At 36.1% G+C, this 17,825-nt stretch overlaps 1 protein-coding gene across 6 annotated transcripts in view; it reads right to left on the bottom strand.

Moving 5' to 3' along the window:
• Atp9b (ATPase phospholipid transporting 9B (putative)) overlaps positions 1–17,825 on the bottom strand; it is a 351,973-nt gene that overhangs the window by 182,113 nt on the left and 152,035 nt on the right. For all 6 annotated transcript variants that reach the window (XM_063231400.1, XM_003463321.5, XM_003463322.5 and 3 more), the window contains one exon: positions 12,076–12,152. In XM_063231400.1, coding sequence (XP_063087470.1) covers positions 12,076–12,152 — 77 coding nt within the window. The remainder of the gene's footprint in view (positions 1–12,075; positions 12,153–17,825) is intronic.

Genomic DNA, 17,825 nt, shown 5'->3' on the forward strand with positions numbered 1-17,825 from the left:
GTACTATTTGGTACTCATCTAACAAGGATCTCTTTAGGGGTGATGACTTAAAGAGATTCTAATATACCTTTTGTTACTCATTGTTACCATTGAGTATTGAGTATTGTTACCCAATGCTTGCTTTTTTTTTTTTTTTTTAACTTTTTTTAACTTTTTATTGGTACCAGGGATCGAACTCACGACTGCTTACTTGCAAGGCAGGTGCTTATGCCGCTGAGCTAAATCCCCATCCCCTACTCACTCAATGCTTGAGAAAGGAAAGCAGGAAACAGTGAGTTGGTGCAGGATGATGGAGTTCAAATGGAATAAAGAGGTATGCAAGGTAGTTATAGTGGAGGGAATTGCTCAAATGAGTGAAAATATTACAGACAATTATACATGTTTCTCACAGGAGAGGGAATTAGAGCTAGAGAAAGAAAACAAGAAGAACACTTATAAACTTAAATTAGAACTGGAAGTTTGTCTGAATTCATGCTGTTTGTATTGATCAGCTTTCCTCTTATTAGGAAAATATACCTGACATACATAACTTAAAAGAGAGGTTTATTTGGCTCCTGTTTCAGAAATTTTAGTCCATGGTCAGCTAGTTAATCTACTCTCTTCATGATGGTCAGGAACCAGAGCACAGAGGAAGAGCACCAGCAAGAGATTTATGCCTAAAAGGCACAATTTCAGTGAACCATCTTACCCTCCTGAGTCCCATGTCCTAACAACACATGTAGCTGTAAGTATCAGTGGTTTAGATAATTAATTGCTAAGTATAGTGCTTCCATGAACCAATCATCTCTCCAGGGTCTCCATCCAGTTAAGCTGATAAGATTAACTGGTAGAACATTCAATATATATTTAAGTGTATATGTGTATGTATCTTACAACCCATTCCCCTATCCACCTAGCTACCTCTCAGTCTGCTCCAATAGCTTGGAGCAGCACTTCTCAACAGCAATGAGCACACCACGTTCTGGAAACCTCATTGCATTCTTTACAAAAGGGAGTCCACGCTGATCCCGAGGGTGAAGCAAAGAAAGTACAGCAGCAGCCTGGTACATTGTTTTTTGGGGGGAAAAAAGAGCAAAAAATACTAAGAATGATGGGCTCATTATAAGGGAACAAAGAGCTGGTATAGGGGGCTCCCCATGGCCAGAGACACGTTCAACTTTTGAAAAATTTTAGGTAGGAAACTAACCATATCCTATTCACATTTTATAACTGTGAGTCTGGCCGCAATGTCAAGAGAAACTAGGAAGAGTGGTTAGGGGGAGGCCTCTGAGGCAGCAGCTGCTTCAGGGTTTGACAAGTAACAGCTGAATTTCTGTATTATGAATTTGGGCAAAGCTGCTGAGAGGGAAGGAGTTGATGAGTGTGAGATGAAATGATAACTTATGCCACCACAGGAGGAAGGATGGTTATTATGGAGAAACTACGGTCAGCACTGTGGTAAGGAATAGTTTAAAGAAAAAATTTCTCATGGTAACATCCAAGAAAAAGCCCCATGGTGTTGGAGGGGCTAGCAAGTGGATTTGAGTGAATGTTAATTATCAATTTTATTTACTTTTATGGAGAGGCACACAGGGAAGACAAAGGGATAGGCGGACCCAGCCATGGGTCTAGAGTGCCTCTGCAGGGGAGCAAGGTGGAAACACATGCCCTTTTTCCGTAAGAGTGTGGTCACACTGAGGATGGTGAGAACGAGGTATCTCTAAGTGAACAACAATCTGATATGCTATATAGAATGCATTCATTTAGTAAGTATTCATTCAAGCTGACATTTTAAATTTCCTTAATTTTTAAAATCTACCTCCTGCCAAAGAAACTACTACCCAACAAGGGACTGTCATTTTGCACTCTCAAATTTTGATGAACAAGTTTTTAAAAATGTTATGAATGAATATCTGTGTTTCTATAAACTGAATCAGTTCAAATTCTTGAAAGTGTTAGAAAAAATATTTGATGGAATTTATTAACCTTTAATTAAACAATTCCTCTCCACTGGTTTTCAAAATACGAATCTGAGCTAGATTTGCTTTCAAAAAGTGAATGATCAAAAATGTTAGTCACAGTCCTGTTGATAACTGTCTTGGAAATCTGGAAGTTTCAAGGGTGTAAAAAACAATTAACAAGTGCCTCAGGGACACTGACCTCCTTTGTCTTGTCATCCAGCACTTGACACAATTACCAGTTCTTTCATCATCAGAACAAAGTATCACCAGCACTGCTTCCGCATCTAGGAATAAAAAGAGCTCAGCACATCTTCACTGTAGTCTCCAGCATGACAAACAGCAATCTCCTGAAGAAGCCTCTCAGTCGTGGCCTCATCTGAACAGAAATTCTAGTGAACCAACTGCACAGGCCACTTGCTTAGTTTGCTGATTTAGTGAACCCCAGTCTTGTGCATACCCCACACCAGAATCTCTTGATACCACAAATGGTATGCTAAAAAATCAATGAAACACATAGCAAGTTTTGAGCATTTACAGTGCCAGACATCAGACAAGTTCCTTAAATGTATCACTGTATTTTAATAATCTCAGCTACACTGCCAGTCCACTAAAGAGGTGAATCCTGGGCAGATACTGAGGCCAGCTGTGATGTGCTGGGGCCAGGCTCTTGTCTTGTCATAATACAATCATCCTAAACCCAAAACTTTTCACAATGCCACCTGGACACTAGACTACTATTTACTGAAATTTCAACTGGAAGGTTCCGCTTACCAGAACAGGAGACCTATCGATCTATTGCTAATATGCCTTGAGCCTGTTTAAAATTTCCTAAGGGCTCCTGAAAATGCTGACAGGAAATACACCAAAACACCAATTCCAATGTATCCTACAGTTTAAAAAGACATGTCTTATGTAGTAATTTATCTTAGAATAGCTTTTGCATTTTAATTATTAATAAACAGTTTTATTCTAATGTCAACATCTCAAAAAAAGCTTCAATTTCAAAGGTACTAACCATCTTAAAATAAGCCTGTCAAAATGCATGATATGAATAACTGCCCTCAAAGGGAAATCTGTGAAGGTAAATACCTCACTTTATTGGAAAAATCTCAAAAGTCAGTTATAGAAAGTTTAACAGTCAGATAGAAAGTTTAACAGAGGTGATTATTAGCTGACAGTGCTGACAGGAAGAAGCCTATATGGTTTAATGTTAAGGTCACCACACATGTGCTTTAACTAGCAGCTTTCAAACAGTTCTGTATAGTCATGGCTCTAAAATTAATAAAGTCAAACAAAATAGTCACATCCGGGATATACCTTCAGATGTATAAAAAGAGGATTATGTTTATGCTGTATGTATTAAAATTATATCCCAAAGAATATTTATAAAAATTATCACTTAGAAAAAGGTAACCAAGAAAGGAGAAACAACAACAACAAAAGAACTATTCCTTAAGAAAAATAATCATTCACTATATAAGGGCAGCCATGAGGTGGCACACGTCTGTGCCACAGGCTGAAGACAACATGGTGACCAGGATGAAATGGCCTCTTGTGTCACGAACTGTACTGCTTAGGCTGTAACACTATGTCTACTGTGATGGTGTATACCAGCTGCAGGTGTAGGGACCCAGGGAAATAGCAGCATTTGACTAGGGCCTCCCACTCCCTCAGTGGTTCACCAAGTATGGGCACTCCATCAGGCCAAGTTACGTGTATGTGTCTGACGGGTGGAGGAAGCCTTCTCTTTCTCAGAAGAGAGGATGTCAGGAGGGGTAGGGAAGAGAGAGCCATATGCTCAACAAAGCTTCATCCCAGTGGATCTTGGCAGGGGACAGTGAAAAAACCCACAAGATTTTCCCTTCTAGCTGACTTTTGGCTTAAAACCATCCATAGTAAAGTCCTACTAATGGTAAGCACTGTCTAAAAAAGGACCCAACTTATGTAATATAGGGAATATCTTTAAACACAGAAATCCTCCCATGTGATTTTTACTCTGAGAACCAAGTAATAGGAAAAGTCACTTTCTTACTCTTCTGTCCTAACAACAAAGTTGCCTACCACCCTACTTCATCCTCACTTATACAAGGTTCTTATCAAATTGGCATTTTCCACATAAGAGATTTTGAACTGTGCCATCAAAAGTGCCCCTAAATTATCCTGTGAAAAAATGCTAAGTATTGGCAGGAAATGCCATGACAAAAACGTCATTATCACAATTTCCACAAATTTTAAATAGATTTCATGGCTTTGGGGTAAGAAATCAAGGGTTTAAAAAAATAAAGACAATCATAAAAGTACTTACCTGCCTGTTAAGAATTTGGATTACAAAGAATTCAGCTTGGTGATTACAGATGATAAAGTGCTATTAAATATATTCCTATCTTATATGCAACAAATAGATAGTATCCCCTTCTTTACAATTTTATATAGAATAAGTTGTTTCAGTGAAACAAAGCATTACTTTAAGTAATTAATATGCTTCATTTCCTACTTTCTTTAGAATTAAATTTGTATTAAAAGAAGCTATAGTCAAAATTCAAATATCCTAGTTTAGATATCTGCTATATACCTGGTAGGGAAGAATGTCCCAGATGCTTTATCAACATTAATATTTTCCTTCTTTATTGCTTTCCTAAATTATAAGTTTACTTATGCTCTTGATTTTTAACTGTGTGCAGCTGTACTACCACAGTATGCAGGCCACACAATGAAGGTAGGGTGTGTTCTGGCATAACCCAAAGAGTCACACTGCATCCTGTCTGTGTGCTATATTGGAAGACTTCATGGTGGGTTTGTTTTTTGGTCAGTCCTTTCCTGATAAAGCTTTGGAACACTATGATTTGTTCATATTAATAACAATTATCCACAAAAGACAATGCAAGTCTTTTTATCTATGCAGACTGATTGTAGTTCTATATTTTACAAGAAGTAGGTCTTTTGTGAAGCACATGAGCACATTTTTAAACAATTATTTAAATTCAAAAATATTTTATTACTCAAGAAGGCAACTATTAGAAAAAAGAAGCAGTGCTATGACTGCATACAACCAAAAGAAAAAAGTGATTTTACTGTAATACTTTACCATAAATCAACAGAACTCTGAAAATATTAATAAACTGTCCTTTTTAAAATAAGAAAGCTATTCTCCAAAACTGCCTTGGCATTTCAATGTGAATCAAAAACTACAGCTCATTCTATTTTGTTCTATTATGTGAAAATGCCTTTGCCACAATCCAGATAACAAGAAGTGGTTCTAATGCACGTAATAGCACATGTCACCTGTCTCTGTCAATGAGACATTTGAAAGCATCTTTTTATTAGGAACACAAATCAATATGCCCAAGGGATTACAGTAACTGTTGGGAGCAATTTGTGTTATCACTTCATCCTTGATGTTCTTGCTCTCAGCAACTTATTATTATGAACGGCATGAAAATGGCAACCTGTCACAATTGATTTTTCTTAACCTCCTGTAAGAATTTTTCCCTCTTAAATGTAATCAAGTATCATCTTATTAAATATGTCTAAAACTAGGTTTTATAAAGCACTCCATTACTCAAGTTACAGTCCTTATAATTTAAACGTTCACCAAATATCATTATAAAATTGCTTAATAATAAAAACTTTTGATTTGCTCAAAGTTTAAAATAAAAATTTAACTGGGGAGGAACCTACCTCTTCAGAAGATCCTATGATGAGGGAAAATATTCTAATTGTAAGCCTCAGGAATTTATTTTTACCTTAGAATTTTCCTCTAGCAAAACTAAGATTTATTCTTAATCTAGGTCTGGACAAAATATGCTACTTTAAAAACTTCTAGTAAACTCTTGAATTAAACAGAAAGCTATATTTTAAAGTAATATAAAATTATTAAGTAGAATTCAGTAATCAATTCAAGAACATATCCAGAAGAATAAATCAAGGTGATTCATTTGTCATTCATGCAATTTAACTATATTTCAATTAATTTACACAGGAATTATTTTTCATCCCAGATTTTAGACCCCAGGTTCTCAATCCTAGTGAGCATCAGAATCCCCAGAGGTGGCTGTACCCTCAGGGCTTCTAACTCAGATGTCTGGAGAACCCAAGAATTTGCACTTTTAGGTCCTATTCAAATACAGAATCAGTGCGGGAAGAGGTGATGTTTTAAATCTGCGAACCCAGGAGCAGTGCTTTGAGTTCCAGCCAGCTGGAACCCAGCAACAGACAGCATCACAGAAGGAAGGCTGAGTGTGGGGGTTGCAGCTTGGCAAAGTTTTTAATTTTAACTTTTTAGAAAATAGCGTATTAAGGAGGACATGGATTGGCACCTGCAGCCACAGGAAAGCGGAAACAAATTGGGAGCATCAAGGACCAGGCTTGGGTCTAGGAGTTGTCCTGTTATTTTCCTTAGATTTCTGAAAAGCCTTGTTTGTTTGTTTTAATCTAATCATTAAAAGAGAAAAGGAAAGAGGGAGAAAAAGGAAAAGGGAAGAAGGAAAGTAGGGGGGAGAAGGGAGGGGAAGGGAGGAAAGGGGAGACCGAAGAGAGATGAGAAAACTGGTCACAAGATGTTTGGAGGGTGGTAACTTGAGATAACAAAAAGTTCAAAAATATGTTTTATGTAGCAACTGATGAAAATGGGTAAGCACCTAATACCCATCTGCTCAACTCGGGGAGAGATTTTTAAAAGCGCAAATATTGGTCCATCAAGGATCTTTCAGGCTGAGTAGGAGGGCACCTGGTGACCTGAGCACAAGAAACCAGAAGGCAAGTGGAGCCGGCGCTGTCCCGGGCGGGGAAAGGGGCACAATGCCACAGTCTCACCAAGACAGCACACAGGGTGTCTTCAGGGTGACTGTGGAGAAGCTGTCTTCTTTAAGCTGCCGCCTTACAATCCTGCTCGGACCTGGTTAGTAAGCTCACCATGTACTTAGGTCAGATCTTTGCTGGGTACTGTCTGGTGTACGTTAAGTCTCTACCAGAGTCACCCAAAGAAAATACCAGAAAGAATCTATTCACTTCGCAGTTCTATTCGGCAGTGATTAAACGGTTCATTTTGACTGGCTGTCCGAGGTATTAGGGACTGAATCCAAGGTCTATGCGCTGAGCAATATGTCCCCTACTTTTCATATTTTTGAGACAGGTTCTCCAATATGTTACTAACTGCACAAGCAGAGCTCCACCTTGCATTCTCTTGTTTCAGTCTTGCAGATGCTAGGAATACGGGCATGTACCACCACAGAGGCTTGGTTTTTTGTTTGTTTGTTTGTTTGCTTTGTTTTTTGTTTTTTTAAAGCAACTGGATCCAAGATAGAAATTTCCTAACGTAGAGCAGCACCTATCATGGAAGACAATGTCAAATGACACTGCAGGTAGCAGTGAGGCAGCAGGAGAGAAGCCCACAGTGGCAACTAAAGCCAGTGAAGAGATGTGAAATCTTTATAGAAAGGGTCTTTCTGTTATGTGGTGGAATAAAGGAGACAAATTAAGAAGCATAGTATTCGTTAAGCTGAATTTACACGGCACATGTTTATAGGCAACTGAGGAATATAAGATTGCTACAAACCGGAACAAGGCAATGAGTCACCCCGCCTTCAGTGGCAACAGTAGCTACAAAGCATACATTTTACAAGAAGGCAAGATGGGCCCCTCCATGCGCTCACAGCATTGTAACCTGGGTTCCCCAGGATCACCGTTCCATGGCTCCTCTTCACCACTATACTCTGCCTCTTATCACAAAGACCACTTTCCTTCCAAAATTCTTGGAGAGAATGCTTCCTCCAGCTGTACATTCTGTGCTTCATCCTCTTTCACAAGATACAGTTTCAGGCTGTCCGTGGGCTACTGTCTGTATTTTAGCTGCCTCTGCTAACTTTGCCACCTATGCAGCTTGGTCCTCTTTGGACACCATCGTCTTCTAAGGCAGTCCAAGGCCTCTTTACGCTGGGCCTATTGCATATGCCCCCAACAAAGCCCCTTTGCTTATTACTGGCTCCATTATAACTTTATCATTCCAGTAGCTGAGTACCTAAACTTACACACCTAAATGGTTAGCCTATAATCTTTCTCAGTCTTTTTTTTTAACGAGTAATACTAAACCAAACCAAAAAATAAAGCTAATCAGAACAAAACAATGAAAGCAATATAGACTTCAAAACAAGCTAACAGAAAATCACAATGACTATCATAATATCGCTTGTTTTCTTCAAAATAGCTGTCTCTATCATCAGATATAATAAAACCAAACAAAATAAAACAGAATAAAGCTAATCAAAACAGTGAAAGTGATACAGGATTTCAAAGCAGGATAATGGGTAATCAATGATGGCGAACATTAATGCCTCTATCTTTGAATTGCTGCCTATACCTTCAGACTTAATAAAATCAAATAAAATACAATAGAAAAAAATCAAAACAGAACACTGAAGAAAAAACAATGAAATGAAACAAAAAAAGTGAGAATAATCTTAGATAATCCCCCATATTTGCTATTGCATATTATTATCCTCTTAATAGATGCTCAGACTATCGGCCTGAGGCCTGCAAAATCAATCAAACAATACAAGCATTAAATAGTTTTAATACCTCAGTTATTATCAAATCAGCTGTCATTGGAGTCAGCCAGGTGCTTATGCTTGGGGTGGGGGTAGGGGTGGGAGGTGGTGCTCTTGTCTCCCAGCCTGTACACCAGTTGGCTCATAGGAAGGTTGAATTGAGTTCTTTTTACTCCTCCCAGGCCCAGCATGGCTTCAACCCTTCTTCTCAGTCTTACAGGAAATGTCTCAAGCCCTTTCTGCATCACTACTTCAATTATTATTAGACCTACTTACTAAATCAGCATTGATTTTTCTGCAGCAGTTTCTATCTTAAAATTGTGCCATACATAACATATACATACATCTCCAGGATGACATTAAAACTGACTACCATAGGAATCAAGATCTGATGCATTAAATAGCTACCAGAATTGAGTGTTAATGATCTATTTCCTTAAAGAATTCATTGACACTCAGATAAATGATCAGATTTTCCTTTAAAATGTTTGCTCTTTTTGCTTGTACTAGTCTTTAGGTCCAAAGTTTTGTTGGTTTACTAAGTCACACAAGAATACTGAGATACAGTCTTTAGAAAACAACATCTCACATATATTAAGCAATGATTTCTCTCTTACTCTATGTGAAGATAACTATCAAATACTTTTTCATTCAGCATATATCAAGAGCAAAACTTTCCCCAAATCTGTTACATATAGCCCAACTATAACATGTGCCAAACTCTATTCTGAATTTTTTTTCTATTCTGAATTTTATAAATATAAAACTAATGTTGAACACCCAGAAATATTTTATTACATAAACAAAATTATATAACTCACTCCCCTTTTAGATTATTCCTTAATTTACAAAAATGTTTAAATGGTAAGCCTAAGAAATACTTCCCCAGGGGTCTATTAGTCTTATCTCTTGCAAAGTAAGCACTTCCCTCTGTGTCCCCTGCAGAGTCTCAGCTCTACTGCTATGTCACACTCTTTAGGAGGCTGTCAAGTGAATGGGCAACTTCATGCATGGAAAGTTTTGGAAAAGCACACAATATATGCTGCTTGTTCCAAAAGCCTCAGTTATCACTATCTTAATTCTGGTTGGAAGGATGAAACACTGTTAAGTTCCAAAGTGGGGCTGGTGGCTGAATAAGGCATTTTATACCAGGCTGTGAAGCCGCTACGAAGGGGAAAGTTTGAATCCAATTCTGATGGGGTAGGAGTGGGGGCAGGAGGCAGCTCCAGTGAGGTCCTTGGTAACAAGAAGAAAATGTAAAAGGCTACTTTTTTAAAGATAGGAAAGAAAGAGAAAAAGAAGGAAGATGGATGGAAAGGAGGAAGATAGAGAAGGTGACCACTCAGAGTATTTCTAGGCAATGCAGTAGCAGAGAGCACAGTATCTTGCCCAAACTAGTTGGTATTTCTTCACTAGAAATAAAGACTGGACTAAAAACCCCTGGCACTGAAAACATTTGTTTTTATAACAATAACAACAACAATTACATCTAACATCTATTGAATTATTTCTTACATAGCAAGTTTTTTTCTCAGAGTAATGCATACATTATTTCACTCTCAATAATCACACATGTGCACTATTTTCATTTTATAGAAGAGGATAATTAACATGCAAAAGTTCCCAAAACCCAAATACCTAGTCAGTGGCAAAGCCTGAGCTTTTATCTAGACGCGTAAAACTCCAATGGCAGAATTCTTAACCACAGTCATAAACTTAATGGGTCACTTAAATTGCTCTCAAACAAAGCCCTATGTAAACAGCAAAATGAATACATAAAGGATTCATAAGGAAAGAAATACATAAAGGATTCATAAGAAAAAAAAGGACAGGATGGGGACTGAATTAAAGGAAAAAATGATAGGAGGTAAGCTAAAGAATAAGGTAGAAGTTTTAAAAGGGTCATAATAAATGGCAATACATCTTTTAAGATTCTTAATGCTTAACATTAAATTTATATTCAAATATTATCATAAATATAGCCCAAAGATTAAGAAAAAAAATATTTGAACTTGTACATGAACTAGAAGAATATTCTATTTGCTCAAGGCAAGAGAAAAAAAATCAAGCTGCCTTGAAAACATATGAATATTACACTATTCTAATTTAATTATTCTAAGAATAATTAAATAACTTATTTTAAAAATTTTAAGTATTATAGAATTAGTGTCAGGTATATTTGATACTAAAATTTGCAATATAAATGTTATTATCACAACTGTAATTTATAGCAAAATAACAGCAGCATGAAGGGCTTTGTGTGTGTGTGCAGATGTAAGTGACACACAAACACTTAATATATGCATGTGACTGGCTATGGTGAGGGCCTGTAATAGTAGAGGTGAACCTGTGTTACACATGTTGCAGTAGGCTGTTTGTGACACTGAAGGCTATAAAAAAAGCTGCCAAGAATGGCTATGTGGTTCCCATTCAAATAATACAGCGTACGAGGAGTTTGTTTACTGTAGCACAGAGCAACTTTTTTAATAATATTTAGCTGAAAAATAAAATACACCTTGTCCTAAATGTATCTTCTTAGAAGGATGAATTCATTTCTACAGCTGTGTGATAAAAAGATGCCCTACAAGGAACAACCTGTACTATTAATTACTCAGAGTGAAGCATATATCCACATGAAGATTGTCTATTCCACTTAAATACACAGATGCTGTTTTAAATAAAGATGAGTAAAAGTAACAGGAAGAGCTTTTCATTACCTATATATAAGGACACACTGACCTCATGATGTAAAGAGAATATAGAATGTACTGACAAGTCACATGAACTTGGAGCTATGATTTAACTTACAAACATGTTTGCATAAGCAACAATTTTAGAAATATAATTAAATAGACTTTAAAATGAAATTTGATTTTCAATATGCTTGTGGGATGGTTTGGGGTTGTTTGTTTGTTTTGGTACCAGGGATGGAACTCACAACTTTGTGCCTACCAGGCAAGCACTTAACTGCTGAGCTAAATCTCTGACCCTGGTTTTGTTTTTGAGACAATGTCTCATGCTGTAGTCCAAACTAGCCTTGAACTCATTATGTTCCTGACGGTGGCCTCGAACTCACGGCAATTCTCCTGCTTTGGTCTCCCAAGTGCTGGGATTACAGGTGTGCATCACCACACCCAGTTTTTATTTCTTTGTTTGTTTTTGTTTGTTATGTCAATATGCTTCTGGAGTAGAGATAAAACTGCTTTAACAATATAACATTATCAAATTAAATATTACAAAATTTTAATAGAGATTTCTTTGCTTTAAAATTAAACCAGCAACATAAAAATGCAAATTATAAAATAAACTGAAGATGAGACACTGGAGACCCACATTTAATTTTCAAACTGTATCTAACAATGCAATCGGAAAGACACACATACTCTAATAAGCCAGGAGATGATGCATTTGAAAATTCTTCAGTATGAGAATGCTATATAAACACAGAGAACACATAAATCACCAGCATTTTTGAGGGTCTGTTTCCAGGTTGTATACAATAGAGCAAGAATGAGTATTCCAAGCTACAGAGACTTTCTTACTGAAAAGAAAAAGCAAGTTCATTAATGCAGTCAGTCCTCAATCTAGCCTACCTTATTTTTTGGATTGGATGTGTTCATTACACTTCGAGTTTCTTTTCCAGTATAAATGACAACACCTATTACAGTACCTGCAAAAACATGAAAGTGGTCCTTATAGAAAGTCTTCAAAGGAAAGCAAAGAGATAATACTTTCTAATTGCCTGGATGGAAAATACATTACATTACTTGACTTTATATACATTTATCTAACAGTCTGTTTAAATTAACTAGTTCAAGAAAATCTAACCTCAAGCAGCATTTTAAAAAGTGAAATGATTTATTAAATAACACAAATTTACCCACATATATCATTTAAAATGCACTAACATTCTTTCCCTTGACAGAAGAAAGAGTGGCTTTTGATTATTATTTACTGGAAATGGTTACTCAACACTATGTGTTAATCTGATGGTGCATCACGAGACCTCCAAATCCATGGGACTAGGAGAACTGGCTTCTCAGAGCAACAGTCCACTTCCACTGAGCATGCCGACTTACAAGATCTACTAAGTTTTACCTGAGATGCATACAATCAAAACAACAGGAAGCGTCACTGACGTCTTTTAATTTCCCATTCAGAAGCTCTTTCTTTTATTTGTGTCTCTGAAAGTTTGGTTTTTAGATTTTTATATGCCAAGAAGACACAACACTCTTTAAACTTAACAGAATATCAAAATATCCTTAGAATGACAAAGGATCACTCATCTTTGGACTGTCAGCCTATAATTCTAGCACTATGGAAAGCTGAGGCAGGAGGATTATAAATTCAAGCCTGGCCTGCAGAATTTAGTAAGTCTTTATCTCAAAAAAAAAAAAACAAAAAACAAAAAAACAAAACAAAAAAAAAGAATGAATGAATGAAAAGGAAATCAATGAATAATGAATGGATAAATGAATAACTGGATGAGTAGATGGATCAACTGACAGATAGATGAGCAGACTAGGGATACAGCTCAGTACAAAGCTCATAGATTCAATTCTACCATAGATAGATACCATAGATTCCTCATTTTGCTCTGAAGTTTTTTAAGTTTCAAGGGAAAATGTAATTAGAGTGAGACAGACTATAATCTTTGAAATTAACAACTATTTGAAAATTGACTATACAAAAACTCTTTGATGTAACATTAATTTTCCATGTGAGATTTAGCAAATAAGTCAGAATCCACAAAGTAAACACAAGTCATCTCTTCTCAGTTTCTTTAGAGGCACTGACAATTGCATGTCACATATCACATAACCTACAGCTTTCTTTCTAGTAAGCTCAGAAAGATGGAAGATGTTAAAGTATTCCTCAACAGTGGTTGTATGCAGAAGTTACATGTCTTTCTTTTTAAATTAGGTATTACCAGTAAGGCTATAAGGCTTCAGTTTTCAAAAGGCATGGTCAGCACATACATGACACGTAGGGTTGCCCTAATGTAAAAATACAGTCTTTACATATTAATTAGCCTTTAATTAATATATAATTAATTTAACACTGTCTTTATATATTTAGTTTTTAATTAATTAAAAACTACCTAGATGAGATGACTACACATAGTATACACAAAAATATTAAATATAAAGTGATTTAATGGCATGAAAAGCTTTCAAAAAACTTACAACACTGATTCCTTTAATGTTAAAAGAGAACAAAGCAAAATATTAAAATATGACCTGATCAGTATTTTCCTACTACTTTTGCCTATTTAACTTGATAAAAATATAAAAGTGCTACAAATGTTGAATGATCACTATGACATAACAAAGCAAATTATAAGATTAACTTAGCTTTTAACATTAACAGAATGATCAAGCCTCAGAGAAAGAAGCCTTCATAATAATCAATCAAGCTAAATACCCTTCCCCTAAAAGCTCAAGGATATTATGAACAATGTGGATTTTAGCTGACAGTACAATTTACAGTACCCTAATTAAATGTCAGCAACAGGAAAACAAGAAACACAGCATTTATAGCAAGTATCCTACAAAATTCCTGACACTATATTAGTATAATCTATTAATGTTTGCTAAAGGCTTTCATATGTATTCTCTCATTTGATTCACTTGAAAAATGAGAACTCACTGTAATTAGCTTAAATGCAGTTTTTCTGAGTCTTGTGATTTTAATTACTGAAACTGCTGGAATCAGTACAGGAATATATGTTAATATTCTCTATTCTTTTACACAACGGCTATGTGTCTATGAACTAAGAAAGCATAAAAGACTAAGTAAACTCTGTATAAAAAATATGGGAAGCTGAGTGTGGTGGTACACGCCTATAATCCCTACAATTGAGAAGCTGAAGCAGGAGAATCATCACAAGTTCAAAGCCAGGCTGGGCTACATAGTAAGTTCAGAGCCAGCCTGAACTACACACATAGTGAAACCTTGTCTTAAAGTAAAGAAAAGAATAAAAAGAGACAAAAAAAGAAAAGAAATATGGGAAATGGAAATGTAAAACTGAGACATGAGAAGGCAAGAAGATATGATATACTCTTGTATCACATCAGAAAATGGAAGACCAAATATAATACACAAAGAATGTTTTAAGATTTCCCAGTAAACATTTAAATGGAACAATTTTAAAACTTTATATTTTAAGTATAGAATTAAGTTCTCTTCTTTATGCTTTCAAGTTAGGAAGTTTCTGTTGCAGAAAGACATGTATTCAGGAATATGTTTATATATTAAAACCATCAGCTCAAAGAAATAACAGGTACCATATCACAAAGCCCCTAACAGTGACAGTGATACAATATTAACAACTGAATAAAAGCCTCTATTTGGTTTTACCAAGAAAACAGTTTTAAAAATTTATGAGTAAGTAATATTGACAATTAGTGATTATACATTTTTTTTTAGTGATTATATTTACTTGACACATATTTACATAACTCAAAATGACTACAGTTAGTTAAACATCAACAGAAAAAGATTCAGTTACTGGCTGCCCAAACAGAAGACACACACATAGCATACTACTATCTAGATGACCAGACGCTGTGACAAGCTGTGGGGGTGAAACATAAAGGTCACTTAAGAGGTCCATTTGCACGACTTCAAACTGCAGATCTACCATATTTTCACTTGAGTAGGATAGTGTTTGTATGCAGGACCTACACACTATTGAGGAAATTTCATACAAAATCCTACCAACTTCTAATTAACAGTACAGTTTTACTGTAGGCAAGCAGCTTTTCAAATATTAATAAAAAATGCTAACATGGTCAACTGCAGGGTGAAAAGGTATTCTTTTCTATGTTTAATTTGAATGATGACAAAATGTAATTCAGCAAGTCAAACTGACTACCCTCCTTAATATTTTAAATGATCAGCATATTGTAACACTTTCAGTTGGTACCTTTTAACTATGAAGATACACTAACTTTACTTATTATCAAACAATCCTTACAATTCCAGTCATTTTAAGATGATTCATGAAAAAGTTGCATATAAATATATGTAAAACCTAGAGCATTATAACAAAAGGTTTTAATGGCTTTAAATTGGTTGATCAAAAATGCTTACTTAAAATTTTAAAAAATAAAAGTAAATACATATTTTATGTACAAGAAACATAGAGAACTGTTAAAGTATTTACTGACTATCAGAACCTGTTAGACTCGCTAAAAATAAGCTGTCAGGACTAAGGATGCCAGGTAGGCACTGACTATAATTGACAGATGCCTTCTAGAGCCAATCCTTACAAATGTCAGGATCCACACTGCTCCCTGGTTAGCAGCTTTTATATGCCGGGCTGGGCCTCACAAAGAAGCAAACAGGCACCACAGAGCAAAGGTAAGAACACCATCTGTCACATATCAAGCAAGTTCCAAAAGCAAAGTGACCTGAGGAGACAATGAACAGCCTGAGGAGACAATGGAAAACAACTGTGCCAAGGTTACAGACACAGAGCAATAAACAGCCATAACCCAGGCCTGATGTCCACACAGCCAGAGGTACAAACAGGGACACATGAGATTTCACAGGGTTGAAAGCATAAATAGGGACACATAAGATCTGCACTGAGATCTGGAATATATATAGCCAAAAAACACACAGAGAGAGACAGAGACAGATGGACAAGAGACCTATGCTGGGGTCAGATCCACAAAGAAGGACAAACCAGACCTGCATCAAGGTGTGGACACCATATAACCAGAGTCACAGAGACACACGACAACTGTACCTAAGTGTGGAATCCACACACCCAAAATCACAGGGTGCAACGCATGAGAACTGAACCAGGGAAAGGGTCTATAAACAATAGATAGGAGACGTCATCAAGGCAAGAGCAAGTTCTGGAAGGAATTCAGATGCCTACCTATTGATCTCACACAAGTGGCATCCACCTTTGTGTGGTGCCCATCACTGAGTTTACAGCCTTTCTTCCTGGTAATTTCTAATATCTTTGATGTTGTCCATGTACTTGGTCCTCAACGCCAATTTTTGTTCTTAATTACAACTGTTTTGGGGTTGATCTTTCAGGTGTCTTCCCACTGGGACAGAGGACTCTTCATTTCAATCCTAATTCTTAATAAATTTAGCAAGCAAAGTTTATTGAATAGTACTATATGTAGAAAAGGGAGAGATTTCATTTTGAAAATTCTGTTATGAATTTTATTTTTGCAACACATAATGAGTCCAGAGAAACAAAATAAAAACAAAGCACAAAAAATGTACACTCCAGTTTCTTCAACATTGTAAGCTATATATAACTGCTATAAAGTTTTCAATGTGTATTCTCAATTTAGCTATTAATCATAGTAACTTTTGGAAAGCCCAGTCAGTAGACTTTCTTCTGCCACCTTGAGGGCTCTTTCTACTAGACTCTTGGCAACTCTGTATCAGGATTTGATCAGTCTCCTAAAGGAAACAATGTTCTCTGAATCAACAGGGCAGATGATGGACACAGTAGCATAGGAAGTTCTCCTGTATACCCCGTGGTTACTTGCAGTCTATGCATTATTTTTGAGTCCTTACCTCCATATATTCACAACTGTACAATAGGAAGAAGGCTCAAGTTCACTTAACCTTAAGAGTCATCTTATGGATGGGGGTGTAGCTCCTCAGCAGACCACATGCCTAGTTTATATGATGGGTTTGATCCCCAGGATCAAAAAACAATACAAAACAAATCAAAACTACCTTGAATTCCTCAGGACATGATGGCAATAGATTTTGGTAGTATCATTCACATGAATGAGTATCTTTTACAATAAAAAATACGCTATAAAAGATTTGAAATTAAAGGAAAAGTTTGTGTTTTATGGATAGCCAAACATAAGCTAACATTAAAGGCATGTTTAGTTGATCTTTCTAAGTGGATTGCTTATAACAAACTCTCAAGTACTCTGCCACTGAACACTCCATGGGCTTAGTAAGAAAGGACATGATATGACAAATGTATTAGGATGCATAAACTGATGTCTCTATTGCCAAAATATGCAATTAGGAGATAAAACTTGCCAAGGTCATCCAGACTATTAAGGTCAGGAAATTATATGGCAGTCTCACAAGCCTTTAGCTCAGGTTGGTTCCATCTCTTTGAGGAGAAAGGCCACAAATCAGCAGTACTGAGGATCAGGGACAATGTTTTAACATGTTTAAAAAGAACACAGTGAACAAAACACCAAACAAAATTTATTTTAAAAAAAGAACTTCCTAAAAAATAAAATAAAATAAAAAGAGAATCTCCTAACATCTTTAAAATGATCTTTAATTTAAAATAATAATACCACGCTAAATGTAGAGTTTTAAATTTCTGAGATTCTAT

Source organism: Cavia porcellus, unplaced genomic scaffold, assembly GCF_034190915.1.
Source record: "Cavia porcellus strain 051 isolate PalLab524CR breed Dunkin Hartley unplaced genomic scaffold, mCavPor4.1 scaffold_20, whole genome shotgun sequence".
NCBI classification, from domain to species: Eukaryota; Metazoa; Chordata; class Mammalia; order Rodentia; family Caviidae; genus Cavia; species Cavia porcellus.